We start from the raw sequence: 18,331 nt of genomic DNA on the forward strand, positions 1-18,331 counted from the left end.
ACAAATCCCAGGGCCTGAGTCCCAGCCTGGACGCCCAGAGTTGTAGAATAGTGGGGTCTTCGATGGTCAGCCTCAAGGGCCTGCGGCCGGGAGGGAGCCTGGAGAGCACTCGCCCAAGCCTTTCATTCCACAGACAGGGAACGGCGGGCCTGGAGAGCTGGCTGCCCGTTCACCGCAGCGCCTCAGCCCCAGTGAGGAAGCTCCTCTGGCAGCAGAGGGCCGGTGAGCTTTGTGGCGCTCGGTCTGTGAAAAAAAAAAAGTGAACAAGTTTGAGATTGTTGATAAACCACCTCCTGGACTTGCCGGGCAAGCTTTTGGGCCCCTTCGAAACGGCCTTTGCGTCACACCGCCCCGTTTTCGCACCAAAGCGCAGGTACAGGCCTGTCTGCTCAGCCCACTAGCGGAGGAGCGAGCTGGGAAGAGGCCAGGGCGAGGCGCAGACGTGGCGCCTGGGCCCGGGAGGGGAGGGGGCTTGCTCCCCTCTAAGGCCTGAGCTGTCGGGGGTCCCCTCGCCTGTCCAGGCCCCAGGTGTAGGCACCCCAAAGATTCCACCCGTTCCTGCTCAGCAGAGCGTCCTTGAAGAAAAAAAAGTATTAGCAGTCCATCTACCTCAAAAAAATAAAAATAAAAAGGTCCTATCCGTGGCTTACAACAAAAAACATAGAGAAATGACCAAAACCCATGAATACAAGAATAAAAGAGCCAGCAGAAGGGCAGTGAAGTCAGAGATGTCCGGTGGGGGTGCCGCAGCAGCAACGGCGCCCAGAGCTGCGCTCAGAGCTTCCTGGAAACCAGGGAAAAGCAGCAAACGAGCTGATTTCCTGGCTGAGAGGAAGCAGACCAACTCGGCAGGGGAGGCACTCCTTCCTCAGCAATCGACTGCGCAGGCAGTCTGCGGGGTCTTTCCAGAAGGAGGAGGGGGTTTTGAGCAGCCCCCAGCACACAAATGTGCTGCCCCGCGCAGTCGCGTCTGCCTGGGGCCTCGATGGCAGACAGGCGCTCAGGCCGGGCGCTTGTGGAGGTCGTGCAGAGGGTCTGAGACGAGGGTGCAGTACTGGGGGCTCCGGCAGACCTACCCCAACCACACTGGGATGAAGGAATGCCCACCCAAGCCCACCCCCTGGCCGCCTGGGCTGGGCTGTGGGATGGTGACTGCACAAGCCAGCACCTGTAGGGCAGGGGAGTGACGGAGGGAAGAGCCACACCCTTCCCTGGTTCCTTTACCTCGTGCTTTCCAGCATCTACTTGGGCCAGAGCCTGGGCGGGGGGCTGCAGGGACCCTGGGCACCAGGACAGACCGTGTCTGTGGGGGAGACAGCTGTTGTGCTGGCTGCCACCCAGAAAAGAGCCCAACCTAGGTGATATCAGGGAAGGCTTCCTGGAAGCGGTGGTGCTGAGTGTTGAAGAATATGGAGACATTAGGCCCGAGGAGAAGGAGGGCAAGAACACCAGGGAGGGGCCAGTCTGCGCACAGGCCTGGAGGCAGGACACGGTGCCTGGTGTTCAAGAAGGTGAAGGAAAGATATGGGACGAGGTGGAAGGGGATGCCGGGGAGGCGGGAAGGGCGGGAAGGGCAGGCCGGGCCAGCACAGGCTATGGACGCCTCGCCACATAGCACGGCCTCCGGCCTCAGAGCCGGGGCAGGCTGGGGCCAGGTAGGCCCTGCCAGGACGGTGTAGGACGGCACCTGCCAAGATCTGCCCCGTATGCAGGCCGCCCCCTCTGTCCTGGGGCAAGGCACAGGGCGGTGGCTGGGGACCGCTTGCCTTTGTCCCCAGCCCACCAGGCTTGGCTTCTGCTGGAGAGGCAGGGCGGGGACAGGCACTCTCGGAGGACGGGAGAGGAACTGCCGTGCCTTTGCACACCCTCCGGCTGGCAGGGCCGTTCTCCCCACCGTGCGATGTGAAAACCGACCCTCCAGATGCCAGCCTTAGAGCCACAGGCCCCTCCGCTGACCCAGGGCCCCTGGGTGGGTGGCAGGGCCTGCCCCCTCGGGTGCTCCCGGCTTCCTACCCTCTTCCTTCCCAGGACACGCCAGCCAGGCCCTCTGCCACGTCCTCCCCGGTGGCGTCTCGGGCGGCCCCCTCCCTAGAGCAGCAACAGCCCAGGTCTCCAGGAGCCTCTGGGAGCCACCAAGGGTCTCCCCTGATCGGAAATGCTTCCTCCCGGACTGCCCTCCCTTCCTTCCAGAACCCTCTCCAGGCCCCCTGACCCAAGCGGGCCCTGAAAAGCCCTGGTCCTGCTCTGGCAGCAGGGAAGGGGATGGGAGCCGGGTGTCTTGCCCGGGACAGAGCCCATTCCCCACACGGCCTTCCCAACCTGAGCCCGTGAGGCAGGGCACCCACTGCGTCCCTTGGCAGGGCGCCCTCTGCCCTGCTGGCCCTTCGCCCCCCAGGCTGGGGGGAGAGCAGAGGCAAAGATCCGGGGCAGGAGAGGGTGTTTGCTGGACGCTGTCTTGGGCCTGGAACCCAGGAAGTGGGAGGAAGCGTGAGGCATGCAGAGTGAGGAAACTGGAGAAGCCAAAGAAGGAACCTCGCCCTTGTCCCAAGAGCCCTGGGTGGGAGAGGTCGTTTGCAGGGTTTGGGCGGGAGGTGATGCTCAGCTCTGCTCCAAAAGCTCTCTGGGAAGCAAGAGGTGGGCAGGGAGCCCAGGAAAGGGCAGTTGCAATTGTCCAGGGGCGGGGGAGCCGCTCAGAGCCCCTCCTCCGGCATCCCCTGCCCCCATCCCGGGTGCCCTGGGGAGTGGAGCAGGTGGTCGTGATGAGGCATGGTGGGGGGATCCCAGGGATGCACGGGGAACCCCGCGAAGCAGAAACTGGGTCACCAAGACGTGCCCCCAGACCCTGGCCCGGAGAGGGTGTTGAGCTGACCAGCTGGGCGGGCGGGCGGAGAGGTGATGGGAGGGACAGAGGATATCACCGCCTCGCCGTTGGTGTGTCCCCTGTGGGGCACTCTTAGCGTCCGAGTCACAGAGGGACCTCAAGCCTGAAGGTCCTGAGAGTTCCTGAGCTGTCTTTTCTTACCGCCCTCTTGGACCTGACGTGCACGCAACCCTTCCCGCCTTCCCGGAGTCCCTTTGGTTCCCGAGTCAGCTCTTGATTTTTCCTTCTCAAATCGCCACACATTTGACTCCCCAGAGAGCTATCCAACCAGCTCTGCCAGTCAGCGCCCCGGTGGGGAGGCGCGGGAAGGGACGTCCCTCCCGGAGCCCGCGCTCTGAGCCGCCCTCTGCCCGGAGCGGGGCCCGCGAAGGCAGGCCGAGGCTGGCAGCTGTCTGGGTTCCACTCGGCCTTTATTGCCCCAGTCCCCTGCGGTGCCCTCTGTCTCCCTGCTGCGGGTGCCAGGCGAGCTGGCGCGTCCACTCAGAACAAGGCGGGGACGACGTAGTCGGTGTGGGCACCGTCGATGAGCCCCTCCGCGTTGTTGTGGATGAACCAGCAGGCCACCTTCGTGCCCACGCCGGCGTCCTTCCTGTAGTCCTTCTGGGAGCCCCTGGGGGAGAGCAAAGGGACGCTGGAGTACGCAGTGTGGGCCGGGGGCTGCCGAGGTCATGGGCCCAAGGCCTAAAAGGGCTATGAGGCGGCGGACTTTGGCCCAGTGGTTAGGGCGTCCGTCTACCACATGGGAGGTCTGTGGTTCAAACCCCGGGCCTCCTTGACCCGTGTGGAGCTGGCCCATGTGCAGTGCTGATGCGCGCAAGGAGTGCCCTGCCACGCAGGGGTGTCCCCCGCGTAGGGGTGTCCCCCACGTAGGGGAGCCCTGCGCGCAAGGAGTGCGCCCCGTAAGGAGAGCCGCCCAGCGCGAAAGAAAGTGCAGCCTGCCCAGGAATGGCGCTGCACACACAGAGAGCTGACACAACAAGATGACGCAACAAAAAGAAACACAGATTCCCGTGCCACTCACAACAACAGAAACGGACAAAGAAGACGCAGCAAATAGACACAGAGAACAGACAATCAGGGTTGGGGGGAGGGGAGAGAAATAAATAAATAATCTTAAAAAACATATATCTTATTAAAAAAAAAGGGGGGGCTGTGAAAGTGGCAATCCTAAGAGTCTAGAATTACTTGGTCAAGGATGAATATTCTTTTGGCCTTTCCCTTGGTTAGGAGGGGCCGAGAGGGGGCCGAGACCCCAGAGGAAACAAGGGCACCCCACAGAAGACAGCAGCCCCCCTCTGCCCGAGCAGGGCCCTCACCTGGTGACGGTCAGCCGGTGGTTCTTCACCACCATCGTGGCATCTGGCTTCATGGGGTCAGAGCCGGGGCGGATGTCCGACACCTCAAAGTCAATGGGCTGGAAGAATTGTCCTGGGAATGAAAAAGCCCTCACCGTCAGCCCCTGGCCGTTGCCCCTGGCCTTTCCGGGTAGATGCAAAGGCTGACCGGGGCATCGCGGGCTGGGTCCAGGCTGCCCAGGCCGGCCTTCAGCAGGACTCCCCCACGCCGCCACGCGGCCTCAGCGGCCCGTACCCAGCAGCCCGTGGGTCTGCGCCGACATCCGGCGACTGTCCACCACGTAGAAGCCAAGGAAGTCCTGGTGGTCGGGATGTCTCTTCCACACCTGGTGCAGGACGACCACGAAGGTGACGCCGTCGCCAAAGGAGATCACCATGTTCTTCTTCCTGTTGATCGTCACCGACAGCCTGGGAGAGAAGAGGAGGTCAGCGGGCCCCGGGCGCCAGCGGCCAGGACGCTCGGGGTCTGCTTCAAGGGCAACTGGGCAGGGCCTTCCCCATCCGTGGACCCCAAGTTCCAGAAACCATCTCGGGTGCTGGGGAGCAGAGGCTCCCCAGGCCTAGAGGCTGGGCCGCTGGCGTCCTGTGTGCCCTGGGGCAGCTGCTGCCCCTCTCTGAGCCTGGGTGGGAGTAACACGCCTGCCCGTCAGGGCTCTGGGGCATCCGAAGACAGCGGGGAGGCTGAGGACTTTGAGAACCAACGAGGCAGGCCAGAGAAGGCGCAAGCGGGGAGCCTTGCTACGCTCTGCCTGCCAGGCCCGTGCGAGGCTTTCGCCCAAACTGCCCGTCCTTCCCTGGCAGTCGGTCCTGCCACCTGCCTAGCCACCGGTTCTGGCCCCCATAGGGCCCAGGGGTGGGCTGGGGGCCTGCTGGGGCAGGGGACTGGGCTTTGAGGCCGCCGGCTCTCCTGCGACCTCAGCGCATCTTCTGCCCAAATCAAGAGGCTCCTGGGGCCCCGGGGCTGCTGCCCCCCTGGAGGCGCGGCGGCGCTGTACCCTTCCTGCGCAACGGTGACCGTGTCGAGCCAGCTGAAGGTGCTCCTCCCGGCCCTGCTCCACAGGCTGATGGCCTCCGTCGTCACCTCCAGCCGCAGGTGCAGGGGCGTGCTGGCAATCCCCAGCTTTCCGAAGTAAGTTTTTCCTGTCTTGGAGGCGTGGCCGCCCCTCTTGTCCCCGATGATCTGCCCGTTAACCGTGAGGCCTGCGGAGGCCGGGCGGGGAGACCTGGGTCCGTGGCCTCGGTCCCCACGCTGCCCTTTAGGGATGTGCCTTCCCCTTCAGCCGGACCCAGTGAGGGGTGGCAGAGTGGGGACCCCGAGGAGCCCAGGACCCCAGAGTCCAGCCCTGTCTTCCGAGACAGGCTCGGGTGGCGCTGGCCAAGGACCCAGGCTGTGAGTCACCCTTGACTTGGCCCAGGGGGTCTTGTTGGAGAAAGCCTGTCCCCCGCCAGGCTGCCCTGGATGCTCGCCGTCTCTCCACGGCCACCGGCGTCGGAGGGTCTTAGTGGGACCCTGGCTCCGGGCAGCCCCCAGGCCGGGGGGATGCTCTGCACGTGAGCAGGGGGGTGCGTTCCTGGGCAGGGTGCGGGCCCAGGCACCCCCTCCCCCAGGGAGCGCACCCTGGCCCAGCTGCCCCGCCCCCCGGAGCCCATACCTGTGACGGGGTCCCGGATGAGGCGCAGCACTGTGCCTGGGGCCTCGTCGATGTTGAAGCAGAGGGCGTCGTCTTTCTCGGGGACTTGGATGATGAAGTGGGGGTCCCCGTCCACTGAGGGCACATCGGAGAAGGGGCTGGCTCCCGGGGCCTCTGGCTGGACCTGGGGCCTCCCCCGGCCCCCAGGCCCGCGTGGGACCGACTCCCCGGGGGGCAGGGGACTCACCGTAGTAGTAGGGTGTTTGTGGAGGCTGGTAGCTGGCTGGGGGCACAGAGGGGGCAAGTGTGGCGTGAGACAAGCAGAGGGGGCACAGCGCCTCCTCCCAGGGTCCCGCCGCACCCCTCCCAGCCCCCTCCCCGGTGCTCCCCCCACCGTGTTGCCTCAGGACACCAGGCCTGAGAACGGATTCAGGAAAGACCCCGGGGCAGGTCAGGGTCAAGGGCTGGGCTGGGGCAGAGGGGTCGACGGCAGGGGCTGTACTCACTCTGGTAGGCTGTGGAGGGGACCACAGACCTGGCTGGAAGAAGCCAGACGGCGGGCTTGAGTGGGGCGTGGGGGCACCCTCTCCCCAGCCCCAGGGACGTGACCCCTAAGTTTAAGCTTTAGAAGAGGTGGGTGTGCCCAGGGCTGCCTCTCTAGGCTGGTGGCAACGGGGTGCCCTTTAACGTGGGGGCATGGGCTTTGGTGCGGCTGACGCAAGCCGTTAGGCTCCAGCTCCCCTCCTGACACCCCGCCCTGAGCCCCCGTCCCCGAGGCTGGGAGGACACGCAGCCCCACGTGCACACACCAGCCTCCACGTGCTGCTTGGAGGGAGGTCCCCGTACAGCCAGAAACGGGGGTGGGAGGCCCCGCGGCGTGGCGGGCTTTGTGGGGGCTAAGTTCCCATTTTATGATGGCCGCAGTGGCCAGAGTGGGAGCTGCAGCCAGGCACCTGGGCCTCAGGTGGCCCTGCCACCTGCTGACCGGGCCCTTGAGCAACTAGACTTAACCTCTCCTTGCCTCAGTTTCCTTATTGTGACATGGGAATCATAAGAGGACCCCCTTGGGGGTCGCTGTGGGGTTCATTGAGGGTAAGTATCTGGCATGTCCTAAGTTGCTCATTTTCACAGGTCACCAAGCAGTCTCACACCGACTCTCTCTTTGAAAAGGGGAGCACCCCCAACCAGCTGATGGGGACCCTGAGGCTCAGAGAGGGACAGCGCCTGGCCCAAGGTCACTCCTGAGTTGGCATAGAGCTGGGACCTCAGCCTAGGCGTCCTGGGTGCCCTCTGGGGGTGTGCTGCCCCCGGCTCGCCCCCCACACCCCCCGCCGGGCCTCCGGCTGAGCTTACCTTCTGCACCCAGTGGCATCGCGAGGGAGGAAGCGGAGAAGAGCGTCAGGAGCCGTAGGCCGCTGGCACCGGCGCAGCCCGAGCGGCTTCCAGAGCTTGTCCCTGGCAAGCCCCGCCCTGGCCAGGGACCTCCCAGCAGCCAGCTGGGCCCCCCCGGGCGCCCCTGGGCCAGGAGCCCCCTCCACACTCCCCCACCCCACCGTCCAGGTGCTGAGCTCTTCCGACTCCCCGCACCACGGCGCCCCTCGGCCCTTTCTCCCGTGCTTGCGCCCTGCGCCCGCGCCTCCCCAGCAGGTCTGGGCCGCCCGCCCTGGCCCTGCTCCGCCCGGCCCGGGGGATCCACAGGGCAGCCTCCGGCCCCGCTGCCCGCGCCCACCTTCCCCGGGCTTGTCCGCAATGGCCGTCCGGTCCTCGTTGTCCTCGGGCTTGGTCACCACCATGGAGGTCAGTGGCGTCACGAAGTGGTACTTGAGGGACAGGTCGAGGGCCTGGGCGGTGAGGTTCTCCTTCTCCTCGCCGCGGGCGTTCTTGCTGTGGGGAGGGACGGGGGGAGTCAGCCTGGAGAGGAGCCCCCTGCTGCCTTCGCCGGCGCTGCCGCCGGGACCAGGCCGGGACCCCCAGGGACCCCGTCTCCCCTCCCCCCCCGCGGTGCCCCCGGCCCCGGTCCACTGGGGCTCGGCAAAGACCAATTCACCAGCTTGCTGGGGCACGTGGGCCGGCCCTGCTGGCTTGCTGGGCCTCAGTTTCCCCACCTATAACACAAAAGGGGCTTGAACAGCCGCTAACAACAGCCGCTCCCTAGGCTGGCCTGCGCCAGGTCTTGTGCCAGGGGCTTTACGGCTTCTTCCACCTAAATCACCAATGACCCTCCCGCACGAACCCCAAGCTCTTCCCCCCTGGAGCTGGGATCTGGGATCCCAACCTTCAGTCTGTTTGTCTCAGCATCCCCGCAGGTCCGGGCTAGTGCTGGGGGACAGGGTGCCGGGACCCTCCCCTGCCCTCGAGGTGCCTCCAGGCTGGGAGGTGAAGGCTCCTTACAGATGCCCCGTCTCGGGGGGCTGGGCATGACAGACGGGGTCGGGGTGCGGCCGTGTGGCCCTGGGCGTGCCCGAGTCTCACTCCCTTGGGCACCCCCGGAGCCTGCCCAGCAGAGGGGCAGGCCCAGGTGGGTGCTGGGGCAGCGCTGGGGACCCGTGGGGGATCCGGCTGTGGAGGGGCGGGCCAGGGTCACCGTTTCTCCAGCAGCTGCTCGATGGTGAGGTAGGCCCAGAGCCGCTCGATGTAGTTCCCAAAAATGTATTCTCGCTCCTGCAGGGCCTTCTCCATCTCCTTCATGTCCACCTCCTCCGTGAAGGTCAGGTCGTTGGTGGCCTGGAGTGGGGGTGGGAGGGGTGAGGGCCTCGAGGCCTGGGGCCAGGTGGGCCGTCAGCCAGGGAGCGGGGGCCCCATGCGTGCCAACCCCGGGCCCCAGACACAGGCCAGCTCACCCCGTGGCCCTTCACATCGGCCTTGAAGTGGGCCGCGTCCTCGTCCAGCAGGCGCCCAGCCACCACGATCTCCGAGCCGTCGTAGAAATGCTGGTAGTTGTTCTGGGTGAGGTCCAGGATGGCGTTCTCGGGGTACTCCAGCTCCACGCCCGTCAGCAGCGGGTTGGCCACCTCCTCGTAGAAGCCCTGCGGTCCAGATGGGAGCCCGGTCCCTCAGGCCGCCAGGGCCGGCAGAGGGGCCCGGGGGGGGGCCTTCCACTGAGGCCTCAGCGGGTCGCCACGTCCCCCAGGGCTGGGTCCGCTGTGGCCCCGACTGTCCCCTCCACGTTACCCTGACCACTGTGCCTTCAGGGGTGGCCTCCCTGCCCGGGTGGAACGGGGAATAGAGGAAAGGAGAAAAGGAAGGAACAGAGTTGTGGGCTTGTAAAAAGTGTTCGAGACATGCTTGTTGGGATGAAAATAAGAAAGACAACAGGAAAGGAAGGGAGGTGGGCTAGAAACAGTGAACAGGCAACAAGGGGTGGGAGGATGGGCTCCAGGGAAGAAAGGCGCTGAGGGCCCGGGGTCCACCTGCAGACAGGGAGGTGCTGTCCCCAGCGTGGTGGAGGAAAAGGTGGCCAGTTTCAGCAAGTGAAAGGACAGGACACACTGTCACGTTTGAGTGAGATGAAAACACAAATACCTTTTTAGCCTAAGTATGTCTTGGGCATTATCTGGGACATACTCACACTAAAAAGTTATTCATTGCTTATCGGAAATTCAAATTTAACTGGATGTGCTGTATTTTATCTGACAGCACTATGGAGGAAACAGGTCTGTTCTGTATAGCTCGAGAACAAAGTCAGAACCGCCCTTGATGGGTAAGAGGGAGCCAGAGGCAGGTTTCATCTCAAAAGGAAGCTCGTTCTAGTAACTGAAGCTGTCACCTGGTGGGACTACCGCCGAGGGGTAGTGAGCTCTTCGTTCCTGGAGGTGTGTAAGACAAGGAGTACCTGCAACTGCAAGTTGGCATCGGAGTCCTCATAAATGCGCCGGGCAAACCCGTTGTTCTCCAGGGCCATGTTCTCCAGGAAGTTATAATTCAGGTTGGTGCCAAAGCCCAGGTTGTACAAGGGGAACTTGCCCCCGATGGCATTCCGCACGTTCTCCTGGATTTTTTCGGGTCTGCTTTCGCCTGCGGGAGAAGGCCGTGGTCGTCCTCCAGCCGCGGCCCAGGGCCAGGTCTGCCCAGAGGTACCTGGCTCCTGCGCTCGCGGAGCTGGCGCCCTGGGCCCTTGCCAGGCAGGCAGCGGGCAGCCCTGCAGGAGGGAGGCAAGTCCTGCCCTTGAGGGGCTCGCAGGCCACGGGGGGAGCCCTGGGAAGGGCCGCCCGAGCTCTTGCCGCCGTGAGCCAGCTCCGGAGCCTGGAGCTGCGCCCCCCGCCCCCCTCACCGGTGTTGGCGTCGCCGTCGGTCAGCATGATGACGATGGAGGTGCTGCGCTCGGGCACTTTGTGTTCCTCCCGGGCCTTGTTCAGCATTTCGATGCCCCTCAGCAGCCCATCGTTGATGTTGGTGCCTGGGACACAGACAGACAGACAGCCCTGAGCGGGGTGCAAGGACGCTGGAGTGGGGGCGGGGCAGCAGGCCCATGGGCCCAGGCACCCTCCACCCGCACCTGGGGGCCCTCAGGAGCGAGACCTGGGTGAATTAGTGAGTGAATGAATGATGCTCTATCCCCTGAGGCCTAAAGGGCCAGCGTCCCAGGGCCGCGGGGCGACAGAGCTACCTGGTGGCTGTAAAAGCAGTTGGGAAAACAAGCCGATGGACTCCCAGCCCCTCGCCCGTAGCAGTCAATTATGGTTTCCATGAGCAATGTGGTGGAGGAGACAGGTTCTCTGGGGCCTTATCTTTCTGGGGCTTTGGGGCAGCAGAACAAGGGGTTATTAAGAGGAATGTGGGAAGCGGATTTGACTCAATGGATAGAGCGTCTGCCTACCACATGGGAGGTCCAGGGTTCAAACCCAGGGCCTCCCGACCTGTGTGATGAGCTGGTCCATGCGCGGTGCTGATACGCGCAAGGAGTGCCGTGCCACGCACGGGTGTCCCCCATGTGGGGAGCCCCACGCGCAAGGAGTGCACCCCATAAAGAGAGCTGCCCAGCGCGAAAAAAGTGCAGCCTGCCCAGGAGGGGCACCTCACACACGGAGAGCTGATGCACCAAGATGACGCAACAAAAAGAGACACAGATTCCCGGTGCTGCTGACAAGAATACAAGTGGACACAGAAGAACACACAGCAAATGGACACAGAGAGCAGACAACCAGAGGGCGGGGGGGGGGAGAGAAATAAATAAAAAATTAATCTTTTTTTTTTAAAAAAAAAGAGGAGTGTGTGCTTCCCTGGCCCACAGGGGGACCCCTGCGCCCAGTCCTCGGGCCTGAGGGTGCCTCTCTCACCTTCACCCCCACCCCGCGGGGGGGGGCAGGGCCTGCTCCGAGGCAGGAGGGGAATGGCTGCCCCGGGCAGAGGACCGGGAGGCACGGAGTGCGCGCTTCTCTGCTCTTACTTCCTTGGTCGGTGATACTCTTCACGAACGCCTTGGCCTCCTGCAGGTTCTCGGGAGTGGCCTGCACTAAATTGTCTTTCCAAGTGGTCACGCCTCCACTGAAGAGGATGAAGTTGAGGTAGTCCTCCTCTCTCATGTCCTCCAGGATTTTGAGCAGGGCGTCCCTCGTCTGGGGAGGAGAGACGAGCAGACGAAAGGCTGGCGCGGGGGCCCGGAGAGCCGCGGCCGCCTCCAAGCTCAGGCGCTCGCAAGAGTGGGCGAAGCTGCTTGCCCGTCCTTTGACCCGTCGCCCTTCCTCCTTTTCGCCAGAAATACCCACTTTTCCTACTTAAAAAGAAAACCTCTCCGCCCCCTCCCGCTCCTGCCGAGGAGAGCACCTGCTGTATTTTCCGACCAGCCATGGAGCCACTGACATCGATCACGAAAGCCACACTCTTAGGCACCACTGGAAGGCCTTGGGGGGCGAAGAAGTGCACGAAATAGCCGTTGACCACCTGGAGAGGGAAGGGAGCGATGCGGCCCTGGCAATGTCCCCTGGGCTGCCCTTGCCAACAGCAGCCAGAAATTTACCAGCCGCGGAATAAGCTGTTCCTACCCACCCCCCCGGGAGGGGGCTCTGCCTGCCCCCCTCGTGGCGTGCAGGAAACCTCAGCCCGAGCCAAGGACCGAGGCCGGTGGCGCCAGGTGGACTTGCAGCTCGGCCACGTCTCCGCGGCCCGGTGGGCTGCCCGCCTGGCAGCCGGCGGCTGTACCTGCACGTTGGCCGGAGACTCGCGGTTCACGTCGTAGGTGATGGTGAAGTCCCCGTTGAGGAGGGAGTCTGTGCACGTCGGGCACGAGCGCTGCTGCTCTAAGCTGGGCTTGAAGGACACGCGGCCCTGGTGGCAGATGAGGCCTCGCTCAGCAGGGCCGGGCGCCTCCTGGCAGCTCTCAGCCCCGGGGCTCCGGCGGGGCCGGCACAGGCAGGCAGGGGCTGGCGAGCACCGCCCGCCCTCTCTGTCCACCGTGCTCGGCCTTTCTGAGATCCCCTCTCCCTTGGGAGACGAGAAGCTCCTTGGATGAAGGGGCCGCCTCCTTTTGGCTGAGCTCCGTGCAGGGGTTCAGCATGGAGAAGCCACTTAGGAAAGAAATCTGCACCATCAAGTGGGGCTTCTGGCGGCGGACTTGGCCCAGTGGTTAGGGCGTCCGTCTACCACATGGGAGGTCCACTGTTCAAACCCTGGGCCTCCTTGGCCCGTGTGGAGCTGGCCATGCGCAGTGCTGATGTGTGCAAGGAGTGCCCTGCCACGCAGGGGTGTCCCCGCACAGGGGAGCCCCACGCGCAAGGAGTGCGCCCCGTAAGGAGAGCCGCCCAGCGGGAAACAAAGTGCAGCCTGCCCAGGAATGGTGCCGCACACACGGAGAGCTGACACAAGATGACACAACAAAAAGAAACAAATTCCTGTGCCGCTGACAACAACAGAAGCGGACAAAGAAGATGCAGCAAATAGACACAGAGAACAGACAACCAGGGTAGGGGGGAAAGGGGAGAGAAATAAATAAAAATAAATCTTAAAAAAAAAAAAGTGGGGGGCTTCATGTTGGGTGGTCTTGCACGTGGGAGTGTTTCTGTTGAAGGGGTGGGGGGCGGATAGGGAGCAGAGCTGGGAGGGGAGGGTGCCCGGGGAGGGGTGCTGCCGTGCAGAAGCCAAGCAGCCCTCTGAGTGTGCGAGCTTCTCCCGGGAGCCCTGAACGACAGATCTTCCATTTAGCATCTATAGGAACGTCTACTCATCTGCTGCCCACTGCCAGCGAGAACCTGGCATAGGTGGGTGCCTTGGGGCCTGGAGTGGCCGCCCAGCTCCAAGAAGGAAGTTCCCTTTAGTCCGTCACCCCTTGATGTGGCTCTAGATGACTCGCTCCGACCTCAGTCTCCTTACTGTGAAACAGATGATAACCCCTGCCCTGCCCACCTTCCACGTGGAATGGGATCAGGCTTTATAAATGGGCCCCCGGCCCCCCAAACACAGTGCAGTTGAGACCCCAATTCCCCAGGCAGGTCACTGTAAGCCACCCCCTGCCTCCAGCAGCCCCTGTCCTCACCCAGGTGGCCAGGAACGGAGGTGATGGTTGCAGGTTTACCCCCAGCCCGCCCAATACACACACATTCATGAGCCAAGTCCTGGGGTGCAGGCTTGTCCTGCGGGGATCAGCACCCCTATCCCCTGGCCCCTAGGCCTGAGCGGGCTCTACATTACCTTTTTCCCTGAGAAGGATTTGGTGAGGGCACTGCCCAGCAGGTCATTGGTGATGAACGAGGCCTCCGCGTCCAGCATGCTGATGCCCTGGGGCTCGAAGATGTCTGCCTCGATCTGAAACGGCCAAGGGCAAGGAGATGGGGTCAGTGAAGGTGCAGGGGCCAGGATACGGCTAGAGGCATGAGACGGGGGGTGATGTCCAGGCACCAGCCTCCAGGGCCAGGCTGCCAAGGCCAAGCCTGCTGCCTCTCACCGGGGGGGTGTGGAAGGCTACTGTGCCCTCATGGTGCTCCCACTCCTGCTGTGCGGTGCCCCACGTCCCACCGCTACAGCGTGGCCTGTGGATTTCAGCTTCACGTAGGTACAATGCCCGACACCAGTTACAAATATTGCAGAGACACCTCTTGATGTTCCCAATGTCCCTGATGTCCCTGCCAGGGCCAGGGCCAATCCCCACTCTTGGCTCCCAGCTCCTGGGGCCAGAACCCATAAGGACTCCCCAAGACCGCCGCAGCCAAGGGGTGGGGCCCGGGCCCTTCGCTCTTGACCCTGCTCTGAGCTCCGCCCGGATGGGCTCTTGTCCACCCCACACACTGCCCCCCCTGCAGTTCCAGCCACCCCGAGCCCTGCAGGGGCTGCAGGAGTAGTTGGTTACCTCGAAGTCCTTGACCAGCTGCTTGGGCTGGACCTTGAGGTACATCTCGTACTTGCCCTTGTGCCTCTTCAGCAGCTCCTCGTAGGTCAGCTCGAAGGTGACCTTGCTGCCCGCAGCCACGTTGACCGAGACTGTGAATTTCTCCAGCTTCCGCCCAGAGGCCCTGAAGGGGGGTGGGATCCCGTGACTGCCCGGCAGCCTGCACGAGCCCACTCTGCCTGGGCTTGGGGCTCACGTCCCAGCCCCTTGGGGGAGACCCCTGCCCGGCCCGGGCCTCGGCTTCACGGGCTAGTGGCGGTAGGAATTGCTGGCACAGTTTGCTATAAACATTCGAATAGTTGCAGGCTGCCCTGAGGGCCCTGGCGGCCGAGATCAACTCCCCCCAGCCTGGAGGAGCACACGTACTTGACCAGCCCGGCTGTCTTGCCCTGGGACACGGCCTTTTCGTACTGCTTCTGGGCGACCTCCTTCTCCTTGACGTTCCCAGGGTAGGTCACACCGTCGATGGTCCTGCAAGGCAAGAGCCGGAGGGTCACGGCGGGCCGGGCCCTCTTCCCGAGCCGGGGTCAGCCGCCACGGGCGACACGCACAAGGTGAAGTTGGTGATGAAGGCCGTCTTGGGCAGCTCCACGTCAAAGGACACCTCCTTGGCCTTGTCCGCACGGTTGACGGCCCTCGTGGTGACCACATTGTGAGCGAAGCGGGAGGTCACCTGGCACTTGATCTTGGTGCTGTAGACCTCGATGCCGTCGACCACCTGCGGGATGGGTGGGCGCTGACCAGCCGGGCGGGGACGCGGGGAGCCAGGTCTTCAACCTGGCCGCGTGCCCTGCTGAAGCCCCTGGCGGGTAAGGCGCCCCTCCAGCCTCCCCGGCACGCCTGGGCCCTCGCTTTCCCCTGCCCCCGTTGTTCCGATGATCCCTCTGCGCCTTGACTCTGGCATCTGTTTACACGCAGCTGTGGCGGGTGAGAGACTTGGAAGGGCTCCTGCTCTTCCCAGCTGCCAGAGTCTTCCCTGCTGGGCGCACCCCACACTCCAGCCTCACTCGTGGCTTGGCTTTGCCTCCAGGTCTTCGCACCTCTGGCTCCTTCTGCTCATTTTTCACACCTCGGCTTCGAGATCAAGGTCCCCGACATCCCTCCGCCCCTCGCACGTGTCCCACCCCGCCACCCCGGGGGTCTCCCAAACAGGCACTTACTCCTGGCTTGGCAGGGGCTTCCAACAGGGCAGGGGACTGAGGGAGGCGCTAGGGAGGTCTGGGTTAGAGACGCTTGGTGAGGGCACGACGGGACGGCTTCCCAGGCCTGGGCACCAGGGAGGCCTTGGGCAGGGCCTGTGGCAGGGCTGCCCCCCAGGTCCCAGGGCGTGATCCTGGCATGCCTTCCCGGGGGCCTCGTATTCACGGGAAGGATCTGCAGCGTGGGAAGCCGCGGGCCGCTTGCCGTGAGGGCCCGGCCATTAGGGCCCTCACCTTCAGCTATTGGGCAACCAGCCCCACCTGATCTGCCCACCTGCCCTGACCCTGGTGAGAGTTCTTACCCCTTCTGGGAGGCTTCGCTTCTGCAAAAACAAAGACAAACAGGAGGGTCAGGCCAGGGCCGAGGCTGCCGTGGCGTGCGAGCAGGCTCTGGGCTGGCGCCAAGGCTCAGAGGTTGTCCTCCCACGTGCCTTGGGGGGTCTCTGGACAAAGGACTTTCCCTGAGCCCCACATACCAGAATAGAAAAGGCTCTGGGCTCATGGGGAAACTGAGACCCAAAGTGGGACAGGTACCCAAGCTACCCAGAGAAGCAGGGCAGGGCGAACTGGAACCCAGTGCTCGGTCCCAGCCCCACAATTCCAACTAGCTCGTTCTTCCTCTCCTCCTGCCTTCCCCTGGCCCCAAGGCCTCCCCCTGAGACACTCTTGTCCTCACTGCACCCCACAGGACTCAGCTCGGCGTTTGCAGAGTCCTCTGCACTTACCCAAGCCCTGGACCCTCACAGCCCCTCAGGGAGCAGAGCAGTGCATTGCCCCGTTGGGCAGGTGGGAAACTGAGGCCCAGGGAGCTTTAAGAGCCTTGCCCAGGGCTAGGGGAGTACAGGCCTGGGTGGAGCTAGGTCTCCTGTAGCCCAGCAGCTGTCCTGAGCAGCTCGATGCCCAGCGCTCAGTCTCCCCCCCCCCCCACGAGGACCACCCACCCGGCGCCTTCCGCCCGTGGGACACCGTGAGGCCCAGATGGTGAAGGGGGCAGGCAGACTCACCCCGAGGGGCCACAGAGGGCTTCTCAGGATGCTGGAAGCCCCCAGGCCAGAGAGCAGGGCCAGGACGAGGCAGGACCTCAGAACGGGTGCCATGGCTGAGCACAACGGCCCGGCCTGCGCTTCTTATATGAGTGACAGCCTGTTTTCCAAGTGGGGTCAGTGACCTGCTGCCGGAGGCTGGAGGAGTGGGAGGTGGGCGCCTCCTCCCTGAGGCGGGGGCGTGGGCGGAGCCCTGGCTGGTGGCCGGTGACCTTGATCCGCCCGCACGCAGGGGGCCGGCCAGTGTCATCGTAGTGTAGGGACTTCACTCCTGACTGGCCGGCAGCCGCGGCGCCCCCTGGGAAAGCAGGAGCTACGTGTCGAAGCTCCCGGGGTGGGCCGATGGCCAAGGGCGGGCAGCCACCGCCTCCCTTCTCAAGCCCGTCAGGGCACAAAACCAGAGCCGAACTCGCGACGCGCCCTCCGTGGCCCCAGGAAAAAGATGAGCCCCGAGTCCTCTGCCACCCCAGCCTGCGCTCCTGCACTTGCTCCCCGCCCACCGGCACGCCCGCCCCTGCTCTGCCCGTCTTGCCAGTCTTCTCTGGGCCAGCCCCGGGGTCCCTCTGCTGAAAGCCATCCTCCCTTGTCCCCTAGCTGGCCCCAGGACAGCTCCCAGCTCCCTGAGGGCCTGCTCCCTCGTTACCTTATGCTGAGGCCTCCCTCCAGGTCTGACCACCCCCTCCGGGTCCCAGGCTCCCGCAGGGCCGGGCCTGGCCGAGGACTCGGTGGCCCTTGTGCCCCGGGGGTTATTCCCATCCGAATCTGTGGGGAGGCTGGGGCAACGGGGCTGGGACCCCCTGGCCCACACCAGCGCCCTGACAACCCCCGTCCCCTCGGGGGGCCGCCACATGCCCACCTCCCCACGGCTCCTGTGAGCTAAGCTGTCCCGGTGCCCCTCCCACTCAGCCACTACGAAACGGCGCAGACGAGGCTCCTGGGCCCAGGACGACTTCTGTGTCCACTGTACTGTGGCCCGGCCTGGAAGCTCTGGGCCTCTGACTGTGGGCCTTACAGAGAGAAACAGAGAGAAGGGGCAGACAAGGCGGAGGTGGAGAAAGAAGGGTGCAGACGGATTATCAGACGTGTCGGGAGCCACAGAGGTAACAAGAGGGCTGCCCAGTCGGCGGGATGATGGCCGGTGGACAGACGCCGCTGGGGAGGGGCCCAGGGCTTCGGCGGCCGGGACTTGAGGCCTGGCTGGGTGGCGCCTGTTTCCGCAGGCTCCCAGGCTCCCCACACCAACCCCTGCCAGTGGCACCAAGCTCGGAGCTGCCCGAGCCCGTGGCCAGCAGGTGCCGAGCCCGAGGCCAGCGCTCCCTGAGCTGCGCCCACGGGCCTGCAGCCTGGCCCTCGCGCTGCCTGCCTCCTGCCCGTCTGGTTCGGCTGGTCGTTCTCAGCACCTGGGGCTCGCCGACCGCGGGGCAGCTTGGGGCGGTGGCAGGACTCTCAGCCTGCCCGACGTCGCCCAATGGCTCCTGCTCATGGCCCCGCAGCTGCCCGTGTACCTTCCTCGGCCCCTTTCCTCTAGGCCACGGCTCATCCCAAATGCTTGGCGCCGGGGGTGGGGGGGTGGGGGAGCGGCTTGAAATAAGGATTCTTAGGCTGCTCAAGAGGTCCCCCAAGGATAGCCAGGGACGTGGAGGGGCCCAGAGTCATCGTGCAGAACTTAGGATTCAACAGGATCTAAGAGCTCTTCAGGTTCACCCCATGCCCACCCTACGGGAGGGGGAAAACCAGGCCTAAGTGGGCAGGGGCTTGCCCGGGGGACCCAGCCGGCAGCTCCCTGGGAAGGCTCGGGTGCCCCAGAAGGCAGGCTGGTCCCTGACAGTGCCCCACAGCCTGCCGTGGAGGGGCTCTGCGTCCCCAGGCCCAGGGCGGCCTTTGAGCTCTGCATTTGTGTCACTG

At 64.4% G+C, this 18,331-nt stretch overlaps 1 protein-coding gene across 1 annotated transcript; it reads right to left on the reverse strand.

Moving 5' to 3' along the window:
- Positions 1 to 3,272: 3,272 nt before the first annotated feature.
- On the reverse strand, positions 3,273 to 16,543 carry ITIH3 (inter-alpha-trypsin inhibitor heavy chain 3). Its single transcript, XM_058292611.2, has 21 exons — positions 16,388 to 16,543; positions 15,686 to 15,706; positions 14,736 to 14,902; positions 14,551 to 14,655; positions 14,146 to 14,308; positions 13,491 to 13,604; positions 12,006 to 12,131; positions 11,631 to 11,747; positions 11,254 to 11,422; positions 10,138 to 10,263; positions 9,700 to 9,881; positions 8,708 to 8,893; positions 8,452 to 8,591; positions 7,584 to 7,751; positions 6,374 to 6,402; positions 6,115 to 6,150; positions 5,889 to 6,002; positions 5,232 to 5,436; positions 4,472 to 4,644; positions 4,198 to 4,309; positions 3,273 to 3,491 (listed from the first exon to the last, which is right to left on the reverse strand). The coding sequence occupies exons 1-21, from the start codon at positions 16,478 to 16,480 to the stop codon at positions 3,362 to 3,364; spliced, it is 2,676 nt and encodes an 891-aa protein (XP_058148594.1). The 5' UTR covers positions 16,481 to 16,543; the 3' UTR covers positions 3,273 to 3,361.
- Positions 16,544 to 18,331: the final 1,788 nt, after the last annotated feature.

This window comes from Dasypus novemcinctus, unplaced genomic scaffold (assembly GCF_030445035.2).
Source record: "Dasypus novemcinctus isolate mDasNov1 unplaced genomic scaffold, mDasNov1.1.hap2 scaffold_157, whole genome shotgun sequence".
Taxonomy (NCBI): Eukaryota; Metazoa; Chordata; class Mammalia; order Cingulata; family Dasypodidae; genus Dasypus; species Dasypus novemcinctus.